Source organism: Sitophilus oryzae, unplaced genomic scaffold, assembly GCF_002938485.1.
Source record: "Sitophilus oryzae breed Bouriz unplaced genomic scaffold, Soryzae_2.0 scaffold_1604_pilon_pilon, whole genome shotgun sequence".
Lineage (NCBI taxonomy): Eukaryota > Metazoa > Arthropoda > Insecta > Coleoptera > Curculionidae > Sitophilus > Sitophilus oryzae.
Genome location: NW_022146286.1, coordinates 546,085 through 561,998, shown reverse-complemented (window position 1 = coordinate 561,998; position 15,914 = coordinate 546,085). Strand labels below are relative to the sequence as shown.

The 15,914-nt window shown below is 30.1% G+C and overlaps 2 protein-coding genes across 2 annotated transcripts in view; both read right to left on the bottom strand.

The window, feature by feature from the left end:
- Nucleotides 1-15,914, bottom strand: part of LOC115880018 — a gene marked incomplete in the record, with an annotated part of 71,768 nt that overhangs the window by 21,606 nt on the left and 34,248 nt on the right.
- The window catches only part of LOC115880019, a 59,401-nt gene that overhangs the window by 9,540 nt on the left and 33,947 nt on the right, over nt 1-15,914 (bottom strand). Inside the window, exon 2 of the mRNA XM_030897124.1 lies at nt 8,433-8,549. Within this exon, the coding sequence (XP_030752984.1) occupies nt 8,433-8,549 (117 nt within the window). The remainder of the gene's footprint in view (nt 1-8,432; nt 8,550-15,914) is intronic.

The following is a 15,914-nucleotide window of genomic DNA, read 5'->3' as shown; positions in this document are numbered from 1 at the left end:
TTGATTTGAAGATTGATACCGGGCGTTTTTCAAAAGTGTTTGTGTTTGTGTTTCAAAAACCCATGCTCAACCCCATAACATTTTTATTTTTTCAGATAAAAAAAGGGATTTGTTATGTTAGTATATGACATAAACAGGAATTGATTGACTTACAAGCGATACTAATTAAACTTTTAGTTATGTAATCGAGGGCGCGATTTTTATATTCATTGTTGCCAACCATGGACATATTCGGCGCCGCTGACTAACTGAAATTTAACTTTCCCGCTGGGGATTCAGGTGGTAACTCTGCTGTAAAAGATGTCGAAAGTTGTCAAATTTATTTTTTTATTTCCTGACATTGTCAATTTGATGTTGTGATACTTTAAGCTTAAATTGTTTTACTAGCAGACTTTGCAGTCGAACATTGTTCTTTTTAGAACCTTTTTTTAGTGCGAAGTGCTTAATAGGCGCTGCAAAAAGCTCATTGCAACCTATTAGACTATTTTGAATGGGAAAGCGGTAGTAATGGATCTTTATGTCCCTTAAGTGCTGTTAAGGAGGTGAGTTTTGTTGATGTAAATAATAACTGTTTATATATTTATAATTAATTTATTTTTGTGTCCTAAAATATTTTGATTCAAAGAAAATATGTAAAAGTGGGCAACGCTGTGCTGGTCAAGCTTAATCATGTGAATAAAAGTTTGAAAACAATGAAATGATTACAAGTTTTGAATTTTAAATGCTATACGTTCGATATTTTTTTATTTTATTTGATAGAATATGATATTCTAAATAGAATGACATATTATATGGCAACTTTTGACGTTTTGCATTATAAAATAACATTTTGATTTTCAATCTATAGAGTGTCATAAATGTAACGAGAATTTGACTCGAAATACCAATTATGTGATATCAAACTATTCAGAAAGTTATAGGGGGGAGACACTTTTGAAAAACACCCGGTATATAAAATTATATAGGAAATGTCATCGATCATTATTTCCAAGCTTGACGCTTTTTTTTTATTGTACGGTATTTGTATACACTACAACTATCGTCTGTCCAACGAGCCAGGAAAGATTTTGATAGACGACATTTAAAAATGCCATAATTAGAATTGAACTAAAATGGCAGTCACGACTGTCACTGTCACATATCCTTTCGATGGACAGACATTAATTGAATACAACAGACGATGGAAATACCAAATAATTTATAAAATTTGCATTATTCATTTTTAATATTGTCATAATATGATAATTTAGACTATCAATTAAAAAAAACAGGTGATATAGAATGATGTAGAAGAAAAGTAGATCATGATTACTAAAGTTATGCTAATAAGTTGAAAATTGGAAATTCCAATATCCAACTTCAGTAGTTACACTAGTCAACCTGAACACCCTGCATATTATTTTTTAATAGATAGAGAATTAAAAAACGAATATTTTTTGTATTTAGAGTACTTATTTCAAAATTTTTAGCAGTTTCGCAGATATTTTTATTCTAGGAGCTACAGATGCTCGACGCACTATTGAAGGACCCTGTACATTTTTTTGTTTAATTAAAATTTTTAGGATAATTTAAAATTAATGAAAATTCGGATTATTTAAGCCACAAACCCTCTGTTATTTTAATAAACAATATTTAAAATTGAAAATAAATAAACGTCATATTATTTTGCATAATTTTAATTTACTAATTCATTAAAAATACAGTACCTCCACTATTCAGTTGAATTATTTCCTTATAAATAAAACATTAGAATAATAACACAACTTTTTTTATCACTTTAATTGTTGTGCCATAGGCTAATCGTACTCCTGCAAGTGAAAAATAAATATAAATTCAGATTTATATTCAAATGACAATTTATTAGTTTTTTTCATATAAATATTTTGTAATTTTATCATTATTAGTTGATAATGCCATATAAGAAACAAACAACATAAATATAAAAATCTTCTATATTCGATACCAATTAAACTTTTAGTTACATATTCGAGGGCGCGATTTTTAAAGTCATTGTTGCCAACCATGGACACGTTTGGCGCTGGGTTGACTCACTGGAATTTAAATTTCCCGCTGGGAATTCAGGTGGCAGTTAAGCATGTTATCCCATTTATTTATTTATTTCCTGACATTATTATTTGTTTTGACACTTTAGTTTTGTATTACGAGTTTTTAGTTTAAATGAATTGTGTTTTGATACTTAAGCTTAAAATTTTTTACTAGCAGACCTTTCAGTCGAATCTTGTTCTTTTTAGAACCTCTTTTCATGCGAATTGTACAAGACAGCTTAATAGCCGTAAAAAAATCATCTCAATTTTATTACAATATTTTGAATGGGAAAGCGGTAGCAATGACCCTTTATGTCCCTGAAGTGTGCTGTTAAGGAGGTGAGTTTTGTTGATATAAATAATAACTGTTTATATATTTATAATTAATTTATTTTTATTTTCTAAAATATTTTGATTGAAAGAAAATATGTAGAAGTGGAAAACGCTGTGCCGGTGAAGCTTAATCACGTGACTAAAGGTTTATTTGATATGAACTTTAGATATTTCAGACTTATTAAATGTTCACTATTTGCTATAATGTAAAGTCCTGTAAGGCAGTTTTTCCACAAAGAAAAGTTGTGAGATTTCATGTAAAACCAAGCCAGTTGCTTTAGTTAGTATCCACGGAAGCACAATCAATTACCTATCTAAATTTATAGCAACCGTATCAATATTAGACATCTTTATTTTTATAATAATAATAATAAATTGGCAATAGCTCGGCAAAATGTTTAGCTTAAACCATGGCTGGGAAACTTAAATGGAAATGACAGTTCATTAAAAATAGTTTTTCCTCCAAGATGCAGAGGCGCAAAATATTAAAACTGTCAATATCAACAATGCAAATGTCAATATCTGACAATAATAAAATTTGATTTTTAACTGACACGAGAGACTCAGAGACGCTTTTGTTGTGATTTTACGGTTTAAATTCGTTTTGGTTTGTCGAATTATTGTAAAACTAAATTCCTTCAGATTTTTTGGCAGTATTCTGTTTTAGACAATGTTTTTTAAAAATGGTGGGACAATTTGTGTTTTGTATAGACTCTTAGTTATTTTTTACCATGGAGTTTAATTGTTGTACACCGGGTTTCCGGTTTTGATTTTGAATGTTTGACCTAATTAAAAGCACACAAAGTGTTCTTACATGTATGTATGACTAAATTTATTTTAAATTAACTAAAACAACCCCCCTTAAAATAAAAATATGTATATTTCGAATATAAAGACTAAAGCTGTTGGGCTGATAAAATTAGCACGGGTCTCACACATAGGCAGTTAATTATAATTTTTAACCGGCGAAATGGAACAAAAATTCTGGATATAACGATAGATAAAAGAGCAAAATTGGGTCTTAAAATAAAAGAACCTTTCAACGTTCACGTGATTTTTTATCTCTGTCTTCCACTTTTTTCTCTTCGTAATTATTCAAGTCAAAACATAATGGACTTTTAATTAAATACGATTGAGATAAATTTACATCTTTACTAGCGATTTTAGTGAATGAACTTAATTACTTTATTAAGAGCCCCTTTACATCTAATATGAGGCTCTTAATTCCTTTGTCCCGACGATGCCAATAAAGACAGTGCCGGAATTAAGAGTCACAATCTATTTCAACTGACTTCAAATAAACTATATCTATTTTTTATACCCCAAAGTGATAAGGGTGGTCCACCACAATTTTTTTTACTTTTTGGACAAAATTTTGTATTTTTATATTTTTTATGATGTGTCTTTAAAAAATACATACAACCCTAAATTTTCGCTCTTCCACCATCAACCCCTATTTTTTTTAATTTTTTTTTAATTTTTTGTTACCATACAAACTAAACGGCTTGACCGATTTTGATGAAATTTTATATGTATATTCAGTAGGTCTGATAATAGGTTGTTTTATATTTTTTATATGTTAAGCGTGGTCCACCCCAATTTTTTTTGCTTTTTGGACAAAATTTTCCAATTTTTTATGATGTGGCATTAAAAATACATACAATCCTAAATTTTCACCCTTCTACCATCAACCCCTATTTCTTAAAAGGGTTTTTTAATAGTTTTAGTTACCATACTCCTCCGAAACGGCTTGACCGATTTTCATGAAATTTTATATGTATATTCGGTAGGTTTGAGAATAGGTTGTTGTGATAAGGGTGCACCCCAATTTTTTTTTAATTTTTTGGATAAATTTTGTTATTTTTTATGATGTGGCATTAAAAAATACATACAACCCTAAATTTTCACCATTCTACCATTAACCTCTATTTTTAACAGCGATATTAGCAATTCAAATCATGTGGCTTTGAAAGATACATACAACCCTAAATATTTATTCTTCTACCATCAACCCCTATTTTTAATAGGGGTTGTTTTTTTAAATTTTTTGTCGACCGATTTTGATGAAATTTTATATGTTTATTTGGTAGGTTTGAGAATAGGTTGTTGTCATAAGGGTGGTCTACCCCAGTTTTTTTATTTTTTGGACAAAATTTTTATTTTTTTATGATGTGGCATTAAAAAATACATATATACAACCCTAAATTTTCACCCTTCTACCATTAACCTCTATTTTTTAAAAGCGATATTAGCAATTCAATAATTTTAATTTAACAACAAATTACACAGGCCGACAAAAAAAAATTTTTTCGATGTAACACAAAGCTCAATAGGATATTGTGGTAGAATGAACCTATCTAATCACGAAAGTGGCAAAAAAAAAGTCGTAACACGTAAGGTTTTTTTGTTACATTAATAAAACATCATTCAATATTACAATATTCAATATATTAAGATTATATACCGGGTTCATAAACTTGGGTATTTACCCAAATTCCAATGAAGAACTTTTAATACCCCCATTATCTACTGATTATTATTATTATTCGATTACTGCTTACTAAAATTAAATAGTATTTTTTTTTGTATTTCAGTTACAATATTAAACTCCAGTGCGTTTATACCGGGTGCTTCTCAAAAGTTCTAAAACTTTTTTATTTTTTCGGATAAAAAAAAGATTTGATATTTATGTATGTGACATAAATCAGGATTGATTGACGCGTTCAATTAGTTTTGGTCACTTCTTGTTTCACCGGAAATGACTACAATTTCTGATTTTTAAATGTATCTTCATTACATTTTTACGTTATTTCATAGGAAATGACATTCTGAATAGATTTACATATCATCATATGTCATTGTTGATCGCTCTGTAAGCACTTCTATAATTTAGAGATGAAGGTAATTTTATGGACTGAAGAAGTTATGGAACTCTTAAATATCGTATGATAACATAACTAAAACGTAGTGAATTTATTGTTTACACTGATAATACGATTAATATTATTTAGTTACAACGCTTTTGTGTGATAATTATTTTTGTACTTTTTTTCTTCTTTCTCTCACTTATTATTTATTATCAAAAGTTTATATATATCTGTACGCGTTACGTAGTAAGATTATATTGTATTACGTTCGTCGAAAATCTGTAAGCCATTAAGGAAAATATCTGTTTCTTGAATGCGGCCTTTGTTTATTTGAATGTTTTGTACAGGGTCGTGGAAATAGTAAAAAAAACGTATGCTCTTCAAAGTGACGCAAATTTATTGTGAAACGTTTCGCTTAGATTTAAACGCGTGATATATAAGAACGTTAATAGAAACATTATATTTTTCATTCGTTTAATTAATAAACAAATTTTATTGATATTTTCTACAATTATTGATACACTTATCGGCACGAAAACCGGGCACCTTAAAATTTTGATGCTTTTTTAAGTTTAATATATATTTTGTTGTAGTAGGCCGATTTTAATGATTTTTTTAGCAATACGTAGCTAAAAGTTAACAACGTTTAAAAATAATTTATATATTTTGTATTATAAGTGATTTTGTACAAAACTGAAGAAAATACTACAATATTAGCGGGGATTTTAAAGTATTTATTAACAAATTAATTTTATATAAATTAAATATTTTGTAATTTTTTAACTAAATACGTCAAAACAAAGTGTACTTAAAAATCTAAAGTAGGTGTTCCCACAGGCAACTGTGATTTGTTTTAATTTGATATATTTATTTAATGCTGATTTATGATTTCAACATGTATTTATAATGTAGATTCAATATTACATCCAGATTTTGCATGCACATGTTCTTTTTTACACAGCAACGTGCCATAAAACTATAAAAATACACTGAGCGAACCCAAAAACACCTTAAAAGTTTTATGTACTTTAATTCCACTCTAGTGTATCTATACTCTATACACATTTTGATAAATTTTATCTAGTATTTCACTAGAGTCTTTTACTGAAATTGTTACTGTTCAAATTATTCATAGTTTCACTAATAATAGCTCATTTGTCAAGACTTTTTTAACAGTTGTTCTTAGAGTCTGTTTAAGCAACTCAGAAAGTTTGAAGTACTTGTTTAATCACATTTTAAATAAAAAAACACTCTCCAAAAAATCCCATATAGGTATTTCGCCACTGCAAGAAAATCTACAAAATAAAATAGTTATTTTTCGTAAACACTTCTGCGTTAATCCCAAACGGAAACTACTTGTCAGAAGTTAGGTTTACAGACATACAAATTTGCCTAACGAACAAAAAAATGCTTAACGTTTCGGAAAGTTTATCGCTTTCCGTCGTCGGAAGCAAAAAAAATACAAAGAATAAAGAAAAAAACTATTTAAAATATTTAAATACAACTACTCGAGAACACTTTAGTTTTTTTAAAACAGATACGTCTACAAAAACCGTTGACGTTCTGTTAAAATGACATTCATTATATCAAGTTAAACTTCAAAATTAACAATTACTACCTGATAACAATTACTTAATAAGGTAAAACCAAAAATCCCCAAACTTTCTAAATGATTATTTTTAATTTTTACGTATATGTTATGATTATTTATGTTATGTTCTTTAAAATCAAAGAAGCGATTGCCATACATTACTAACATTTTGCTAACATCTACACATCTACAGATGCATGAGCAATACATTTATTTTTATTAGGTTGTATTAAAAAAGCCTCTTTTATTTTTCTTTTAGAGGCTATCGCTTCTTTCATTATAATTTTGGCGTTATTAAAATTTATTCTGTGGCCTGTGTCCCATGAATGCTGAGAAATCTTAGATTTGTGAAAATCTCCCTTTCTTCAATAATCTTTATGTTCTTTAATTCGAACATTTAAGGGTCTTGGCCCAAAAATTTTCAGATTTTCACAAACTTATTCATATTTTCACTAATAATAGCTTATTTGTCAAGATTTTTAAAAAATAAAAATATTTTTTTTCCGTTTGGGATTCATTCAGAAGTGTTTACAAAAAAAAACTATTTTATTTTGTAGGTTTTCTTGCAGTGGCGAAATACCCATGCCTATAGGATTTTTTGGTGAGATGAATCCGCTACATATGTATAGCCATTAAAAAAAAATACTATTCGTGAGCGGCTTTTCCGCTTTATTGGGATTTCCGGAAAGTGTCATAAACAAAAGAAAATTGCATAATTACGAATAATCGAAATTTGTTTCTTTTTACGAACAATTTTACGAAAAAAAGTGTCAGGATCTTTTTTGTAGATAATTGCCTAAGCTTTTTCTAATTTTGTAAATTGCATATTTTGGCAGATATTTGCGAAAAACTGATTTTTTGGCCATTTGGGGCCATTTTTTCGGCCAAAGCATGGTGTTACAATTTCTGCCCTTAAAACTACTCCCCAAAAGGTATACAATCCGCCTAAAAAATCAAGGTTGACGAATTACGCCAAGACTTGGGTCTTTTCGCGTCCTTATTTACTGGACTACTAAGGGCTGGCAAAGGTTAGTCTTGGGTCGAGATTTCCGTATGTAAGAAGAGCACAACTCGTTTATAATGTACTGAACAAAGAGAGGACAGTAAACACGTTGCCAAACGTATGAAATAAACCGAGAAACTGTGCACATCGCTAAGAGACGTGGAAGGGGATATAGCAGATTTGTCGCAGTTGACCGGTCGACCCAATCAATACCTTTGTCAGTACTTAAAGTTCTAGGGAAAGGTGTACTAATGTGTGTCTAATGATTTTAACTAGTTATCTCTTGAAAAAAAAGTCTTTTAAAAATAAGCGGTTTGTGAACGTGATTTTACTTTACTTGATAGGGAAATGCGTATCGGCAACGCCGCAACAGCACACCGTCGCGCGTCGCGTCGGTCGGTCGCATTTCTCTCACTCCGACTTAATAAGATCCCTATGCGATTTACTTCCACACATGTAAATGCCGACCCAAAAGTAACAGTTGCCAGCACGGTATAAATGATCTGTATATTTTTTCTTGTTTTTATAATTTTAATAAAACAAAAAAATTAAAGAACAATTTAGTAAGTAAAAAGGTGTATTAATCAACTTACATTTTTTGGAAGTCTATGCCGGGAGCTACAGGTAGGGTCACGGCGATGCCCTTCAGTTTCTGCAGGCCTATCTTTGTCTCGAGATCTGACAGATGGGGATCTGACACCCTCTTTACTCTGAAATAAAAAATAAACAAATTAAGCTATTAAAAATGTCTCCTCCGTTTCTTCATATATTTTTAATGTTTAGTCATTTTTATCTAAGCAATTTAATTTTCTGAATGTCTCGCTTAATATCTGACACTGGGAAAGTTAATTATGTTCTAATTGATGCTCGTGGTGTTTTTGTTTATTCTTTAATTTTGTTAATTATTTCTTTCAAGAGGCCGTTACTTTTTTATAATACGACAATTTATTGTAAAATAATGAAGTTTATATGTATGTTAACGCTCAACAATAGTCGAATTCGGACAATGCCCGAAAAAAATACGCAAATCTAGTTTTGAGCAAGGAATATTTCCCAAACCCGAAAAACCAACTAACCAATAAATTAACACTCTCCAAATAACCACGCTAACCAACTTGCCAAATAACTAAACCAATCCAACCAAAAAGAGTGAAACCAATGCAATTAAATCACACTATAAGCAAAAAAAAATCGAATAAATTTAATTTTTCGGGTTTGGGAAATATTTCTTGCTCAAAACTAGATTTGCGTATTTTTCTCGGGCATTGCCCGAATTCAACTATTGAGCTTAATATACAGGATGTCCCAGGCTGAGTTTGCATTAGAAGTTTCTAGAGAACCACAACATCTAGATCGGAGATTTTTTGCACATCATTGTTTTACAATGAGATCTATCGATTAAAAATATTTTCAATATATCGGCACTTCCGGGAATACCGGAAGTTGACAACGACTTTCTTATTTTAAATGGGTGCCCCGATTTTTTATTACATACTTAAATTCTCTGTAAAATTCCATGAATATTAATGTTAAACACTCTATACCTAACATTAACCGTTTTTGAGAAAAAAAAATATTTAAAATTTTTGGACGAAAAAAACTACCTTTGAAAAAAAATTGTATAGCCTAAAACTCAAATTTAGTGATTACCACAGCCACTATGACATTAAGAGAAGACATGTGGCTATCTGTTTCAAAAATTAAATTGTTCAAATAATATAATAATGGCGGTAGCTGTCATGGAATTGATCGATTAAAAAATTATCATAAATAATTTTTTTCAAATGGAAACCCACTTTTTTTATTTCATTAGTGAAAAGGTTTTCCAATTCGTTAATTTTTGAGTATACATGTTCCTATACCTAAAATAAATCGTTTTTAAGTTATTTAAGATTTAGTTTGAAAACGTATATTTTTTCTTGGATTTATCTAGCTTCGTTTGACATTAAGTGTCAAACAGCCAGACAATTTAATTCTATCTGTCAGAAAACAAATTATTTGAATTTCCTATATGATAAATACTGTCTTCCCCCTTAAGGGTTTAAAAAGTGTATTTATAAAAATATATCGCCTATTTTCGCTCTTTAGTGGTATCTAATAGTTGATATTATTAATAATATTCCGTATGGTCGACAAAAAACAGCGCAAAGTTGGCTCGAAAATGATGCTGTTTTTTGAACAAAGCGTCACAATATGACATGGCCAGATCTATTGTTTTACATCACTTGACGTTTAAAGTCATAGGCTACTCGTTAAAATCAAGAAAAATATACGCTTTAAAACTAAATCTTAAATAACTCAAAAACGATTTATTTTAGGTATAGGAACATACACAGTTAAAAAGTAACGAATTGAAAAGCCTTTTCACTAGTGAAATAAAAAAAGTGGGTTTCCGTTTGAAAAAAATGATTTATATTTTTTTAATCGCTCAATTCTATGATAGCTGCGGCTATTAGTATATGACATTTGAACAATTTAATTTTTGAAATAGATATCTACATGTTTTCTCTTTATGGCACAGTGGCTGTGGTAATCACTAAATTTGACGTTTAGGCTATACACATATTTTTGACAGGCAGTTCGTTCGTTCAAAAATTTTAAATATTTTTTTTCTCAAAAACGGTTAATGTTAGATATATAGTGTTTAATATCAAAATTCATAAAATTTTACAGAGAATTTAAGTACATAATAAAAAATGGGGACACTTATTTAAAATAAGAAAGTTGCTGTCAACTTTCGGTACTTCCGGAAGTGCCGCCATATTGAAATTATTTTTAATCGATAGATCTTGTTGTGAAACTATGATATGCAAAAAATCTCCGAGCTAGATGTTGTAGTTCTCTAGAAACTTCTAATGCACGCTCAGCCTGGGACACCCTGTATATATATATTTTTTTATTTTAGTTGTCTGTTGTATTGTTTTTTGTGTTAGTTTCATTACTGCTGTAGGTAAAACAGCGTCTACACTAGGTGAGAAACTCTTCGAAACATGTCAAGGTCGCATTTCGTGGAGCCAACTTTGACGCATTTCGATTTATTTCCAGTTGCCTTGACCCATTTCGGTTTGCCTCGACCTACTTTCGATTCTTAAAAGCACTGAAAACCACTCGTGAGGAGGGTGCGAGGGGATTTTTTTTGTCGTTTTTTGTTGTCTCGTTTAATTTTGTTTTGTTTTGAACTATTTCCAAAACGTGGCGGTATCTGTATCCGAGGCAAAGGATTTTTTTTCATAAATCTCAGTGAAATAAGTAAAACCTAGACGTTTCTAAAATAGCTGTTGTTACGATGATTTATAAGAAGAAAGAAAAAACTATTTAAAATATCTAAATACTACTATTCAAGAACACTTTAGTTTTATGAACACTTTTCAACAGATATGTATGTCTATAAAGACCGTTGACGTCTGTTGAAATTACATTAAAATGCCCGCCCCATAGGAATTCAGAAATCAGAGACCATTATATTCGGGCCAGGCGTTCCAGGGTTATAAATAGTGTAACTTATGCAATATTTAACTATAATATACATTATACATCCAAGAAAACTTTTAAAAAATGTTTTAAAAATTTAATTTTAAAAGATATATATTTTATATTCTTAGCTCAAAAAGACCAGACAATATTTTAATAATAAATTTTTCCTCAAAAAGGCTCTCCTCATTTCCATAGTAATGTGCAAAGTCTTCTGGAAGCTCCCCCTCCCCAACTTCCAGCAACTCAAATTAGGGGGTTAAATTGCAAATTGTCGGACATAATAGAACTGGAAGTGTAGTGTATGACAACAGCGCTGACAATTGCATCGAGAAATTACGACATCGACGGCCAATGATAGATCTCATTCGATATGCATAGGTTTTTTTTCTATAATAACATCGATCATCAACGGAAATATTGAATTCTCACTCGAGTTGGTTTTTATTTTTCTTAGGTATTTTCTCGAGCAAATCAATTCTTCTGATTGCGGCTATGAAATGCCAATAAAAATTCGGTTTTCTTCTGTGTTTTTGTTGATTTTATTAATCTTTTGGGAGTAAATATCGGAGGTTATGTCAATAATACAAACGAAATTAATTATCGAAGGATGTTTAGTTATGATTATTCTTTAATAATTTCAAATTTAGTGTATTTCTTATTTCTTTTTTTAATTTTCATGTGTTTTGCAGGGTTTCTCGTTTACGAGGAGAGGTACAAAGATGCGCTTTTCACGTCACTGTGCTACTTTTTATTAAAATAAAGATGCTGCCACACAGATTATTTGTCCTAGCCCGTTTATTTCCGGAAATACAGGGCGAATTTGAAAATGATTCATTTTTCGACTCCCCTCTTAACTCGGATGTCTTATAACTTCGAAGTTGGAAAATTTTATATTATTTTTTTAATTTTATTTACCTTATTATGAGTTTTCTAAAAATATAATATACTCTCTACTTATTTACGAAAAACAAGGTATAAAAAAACCTTATATGAATATACCGGGTGCGTCTCAAGAGTGGCTCACCCATATAACTTTTTTATTTTTTAAGTTAAAAAAACGAGATTTGGTGTATTAATATATGACATAAATTAGGATTGATTGACGTATTCAATTGTTTTCGGTCACTTCCTGTTTCACCGGAAGTTACTACAACTTTTAATTTTTAAATGGCACCCTCAGTATTTTTTTACTTTATTCGATAGAAAATAACACTCTGAATAGAGTGACATGTCATATGTCAACTTTTGACATTTTTGCATATGGTTTATTTGAAATTATAACTTGCGGTTTGTAACGAAAATTTTTTTGACTCGAAATACCAAGTGTGTGGTATCAAATTATTTGTAAAAAAATGCTTTTTCCAAATATGCTAATGAGCCACCCTCGTTCCATTTGAAAAAACTGAGATATGATTAAAAATACGATTTGGGCATTTTTTAACCGGCCAGGATAAGACACTAAAAACATTAGACCATCAAATCTATTTTCCAAGACTCCTTGATTAAGAATTAGTGTTTTCAACATAGCCATAGCACTGTAGCTTGAAATTTAACATACAATTTTTTATTAAGCGAGAGTGTCAAAAGTTGACATATGATACGTCATTCTATTCAGAATATTATTTTCTATTGAATAAAGTAAAAATATACCGGGGGTGCCATTTAAAAATCAAAAGTTGTAGTCATTTCAGGAAGTGACCAAAAACAATTGAATGCGTCAATCAATCCCAATTTATGTCATGTACTAACAACATACGAACTTTCGTTTTTTATCTAAAAAAATAAAAAAGTTATAGGGGTGAGGCACTTTTGAGACGCACCCGGTATACCTAACTTTTGAGATAACAGGGTGGTGAAATTTTCTAAAAATATATTTTTTATCACAATAACTCTCATGTTATTATAGATATGTTTATGAAATTTGATACACATAAAAATTAATTTTTTGATGTACAAAAAAATTGTTTGGTTACCTTTTAATTTCCTTCCAGCCGATGCATAAACGATTTCCACACAGCAGTCAGATTTTTAACGATTTGACTTTGAAGTAAAATTAATTTTTAAAAGCAAAAACTATGCGTCAGAGAAAAAAAAAATCAAAAAATCAAAATTGTTTACAAAAGAATGAAAATTTTGAAAATTATGTTTTTGAGAGAAGTCAGTCAAAAATACTCGATGTAAAACCCGCATGAATGCCACTGGTTGAAATAAATTAAATTTCTTTTTACATTAAAATTTTGCATAGAAGTGGTGTATCAAATTTCATAAAGACGTCTATAATAAGATCAGAGTTATTATGAAAAAAAATAAAATTTTACCACCCTGTATCTGAAAAGTTGAGTTGTTTAGGACACACATTCATATGAAGTTTTTTCTTAAGTCGCATTCTCACGACTCGTCTACTTGGCAAGTATTTTTTATTGGCATACAGGGTCTGGCGAGAATACGGCGTAGTTCCTATAATAAATAACTTAGAAATTCTGTATAGATGCCCAGCGCACCATATATACCTTATATACCAATTACAAATGTTTGTCAAGTACACGAGTTGTGAGAATGCGCCATTAGTTTAGCTCAGGCCACAAAATCCCCCCATAAATACTAGCACCTCATTAAGGAACACCCTGTATAATTCCAAAGGTAAAATAATACTGATTATTGACAACGATATGGTAAATAGTAATAATAAGCCAATAGTTAATATATCGAGCAAAAAATTTTTGTTTTACGATACAACCAAAGCCATTACAAAATTTTTATTTTCAAAAAAATTGAATGTATGCTGTTTTTATGTTTGTATTGTCAAAATATAAAATTTTTTGTTCAAAATACAGCATGATCGAAAAAATCGGTGTCATATTACCTTCGAGGTAACGATTGATGGCCTTCCCTTATATCTAATTTACATTTAAATTGTCATAGATGATCATTTTCTAACCATTTTAAAGTCGTTTTTCTTATAGTAGGTATAAGTACAAAATAAATTTGTTATACAGCTTTCTAACTAATAAAAATTTCTCTTCTATAGTTCTACAATGTCATTAATTTCATTAAATGTTGGTACATGTCCGATCTTTTTTAAACATTAATACCGTCCTAGGGGAATTTTGAGAAAGTGCTTCCCAAAGTGTAGGTTAACTTCATAAAATTAAACTTTTAAAATTAGATTATTTGTCCTATACTAAAAAAGCTTTTCGCATGTTCATAAAATAATCATCTGGCTCTGTCCGAACTAAAAGTTTTCTTCGTCTTTTTTAAAGCGAGTTACTAAAAAATCAAAGTTCGTATCCAAATTTTTCGTATTCTCGCTATTTAAACCCGTGTATTTGTAAGTACTACTTGTTTACGATATTTTCCGATGGTGGCAGCACCGGTGGAGAATGCACCAAGCCTATAAATGCAATCCAATCTTGCATTTCTTCAGCAAGAGTCGTTTAGTTGGCTCTATTTTTTACCAATATACAATACTCCTGACTCTTGTACTACAAAGAAAAGATTACATATTGCATCTAACCGTCCACCGACCGTCTAAGAACAATGCGGACTTTCATTAATTTGCCTTTGAATTTTGGTAGCATCCGAAATAAAGAGGTAAAAATATCAAAATTGATTGATAAAAGTCCCCGAACTACTGGATTGTCCGATTTGGCGCCGTGTCCGAATTAGAGAAGTTCTGCTGTATTATTATTACGTATAATTCATCACTTCGGTATTCATTTTTAGGTCGTAGGTGCATAAAAAGAATTTAATTTTCCTACAATAAATCTCTCTAAAATTAAAACGGATTAAGATTAAATCTATAATCGGTACTCATCGATAAATTCGTTACGTATAATAGGAATTCGATTAATCACAACTAATTTCATAGAAGCAATTTGGGATATTTTAATTGCAACAGGGATTTTACGCCTAAATTTTGTTGTTTTTCCGATGTTTGGATTGATCCTACGTAGGCCAATATTTTTATTGTTACAATCTACACGCATGCATAATTAACACAAGCAAAAAATATGGAAATTTAATTAAGGAAAGTATGATGTTAATATATTCTCATATATGGCCGAGGATTGAGGTTCGAAATCCGCCTAAACAAAATAGGCCCCGTCCAGAGTCCAGAGTAGCCTAAACAGCAACAAGGGATGTTAAAATACACTTACCGACACGAAAAACAAGCACCTTAAAATTTTCATGTATCTTAAGGTTTAATATATTTTCTTCTAGTGGGCCGAGATTTTGATGAATTTTTAAGCAATATGTAGCTAAATTATTTGACTTTTTAGTGTTTCGTTCTCAATTAAAAATGAAAGTTGCCATGTGTCAATTATACGAGGGAAAACAAAATGTTGATATTTTGTTGAAAGTTTGAAACACTCTGTGGAATATGTTAACAAAGCTAGGAATTTAAAAATCATTTTATCATGTTTTTTTGATCCTTTTTCGTTAGTTTGTTTTTTGATTCATCTCAATAGCTTTTTTTTGTTGGAGATATTTCCTTTTGAATCAGACAGTAACGATTTACAGCAGTTTTAGCATTGATTTTGGGTCCTCATCAACACACTTATAAAATAGTGTTTATTGTTTTTGTAATGTCACTGTTATTG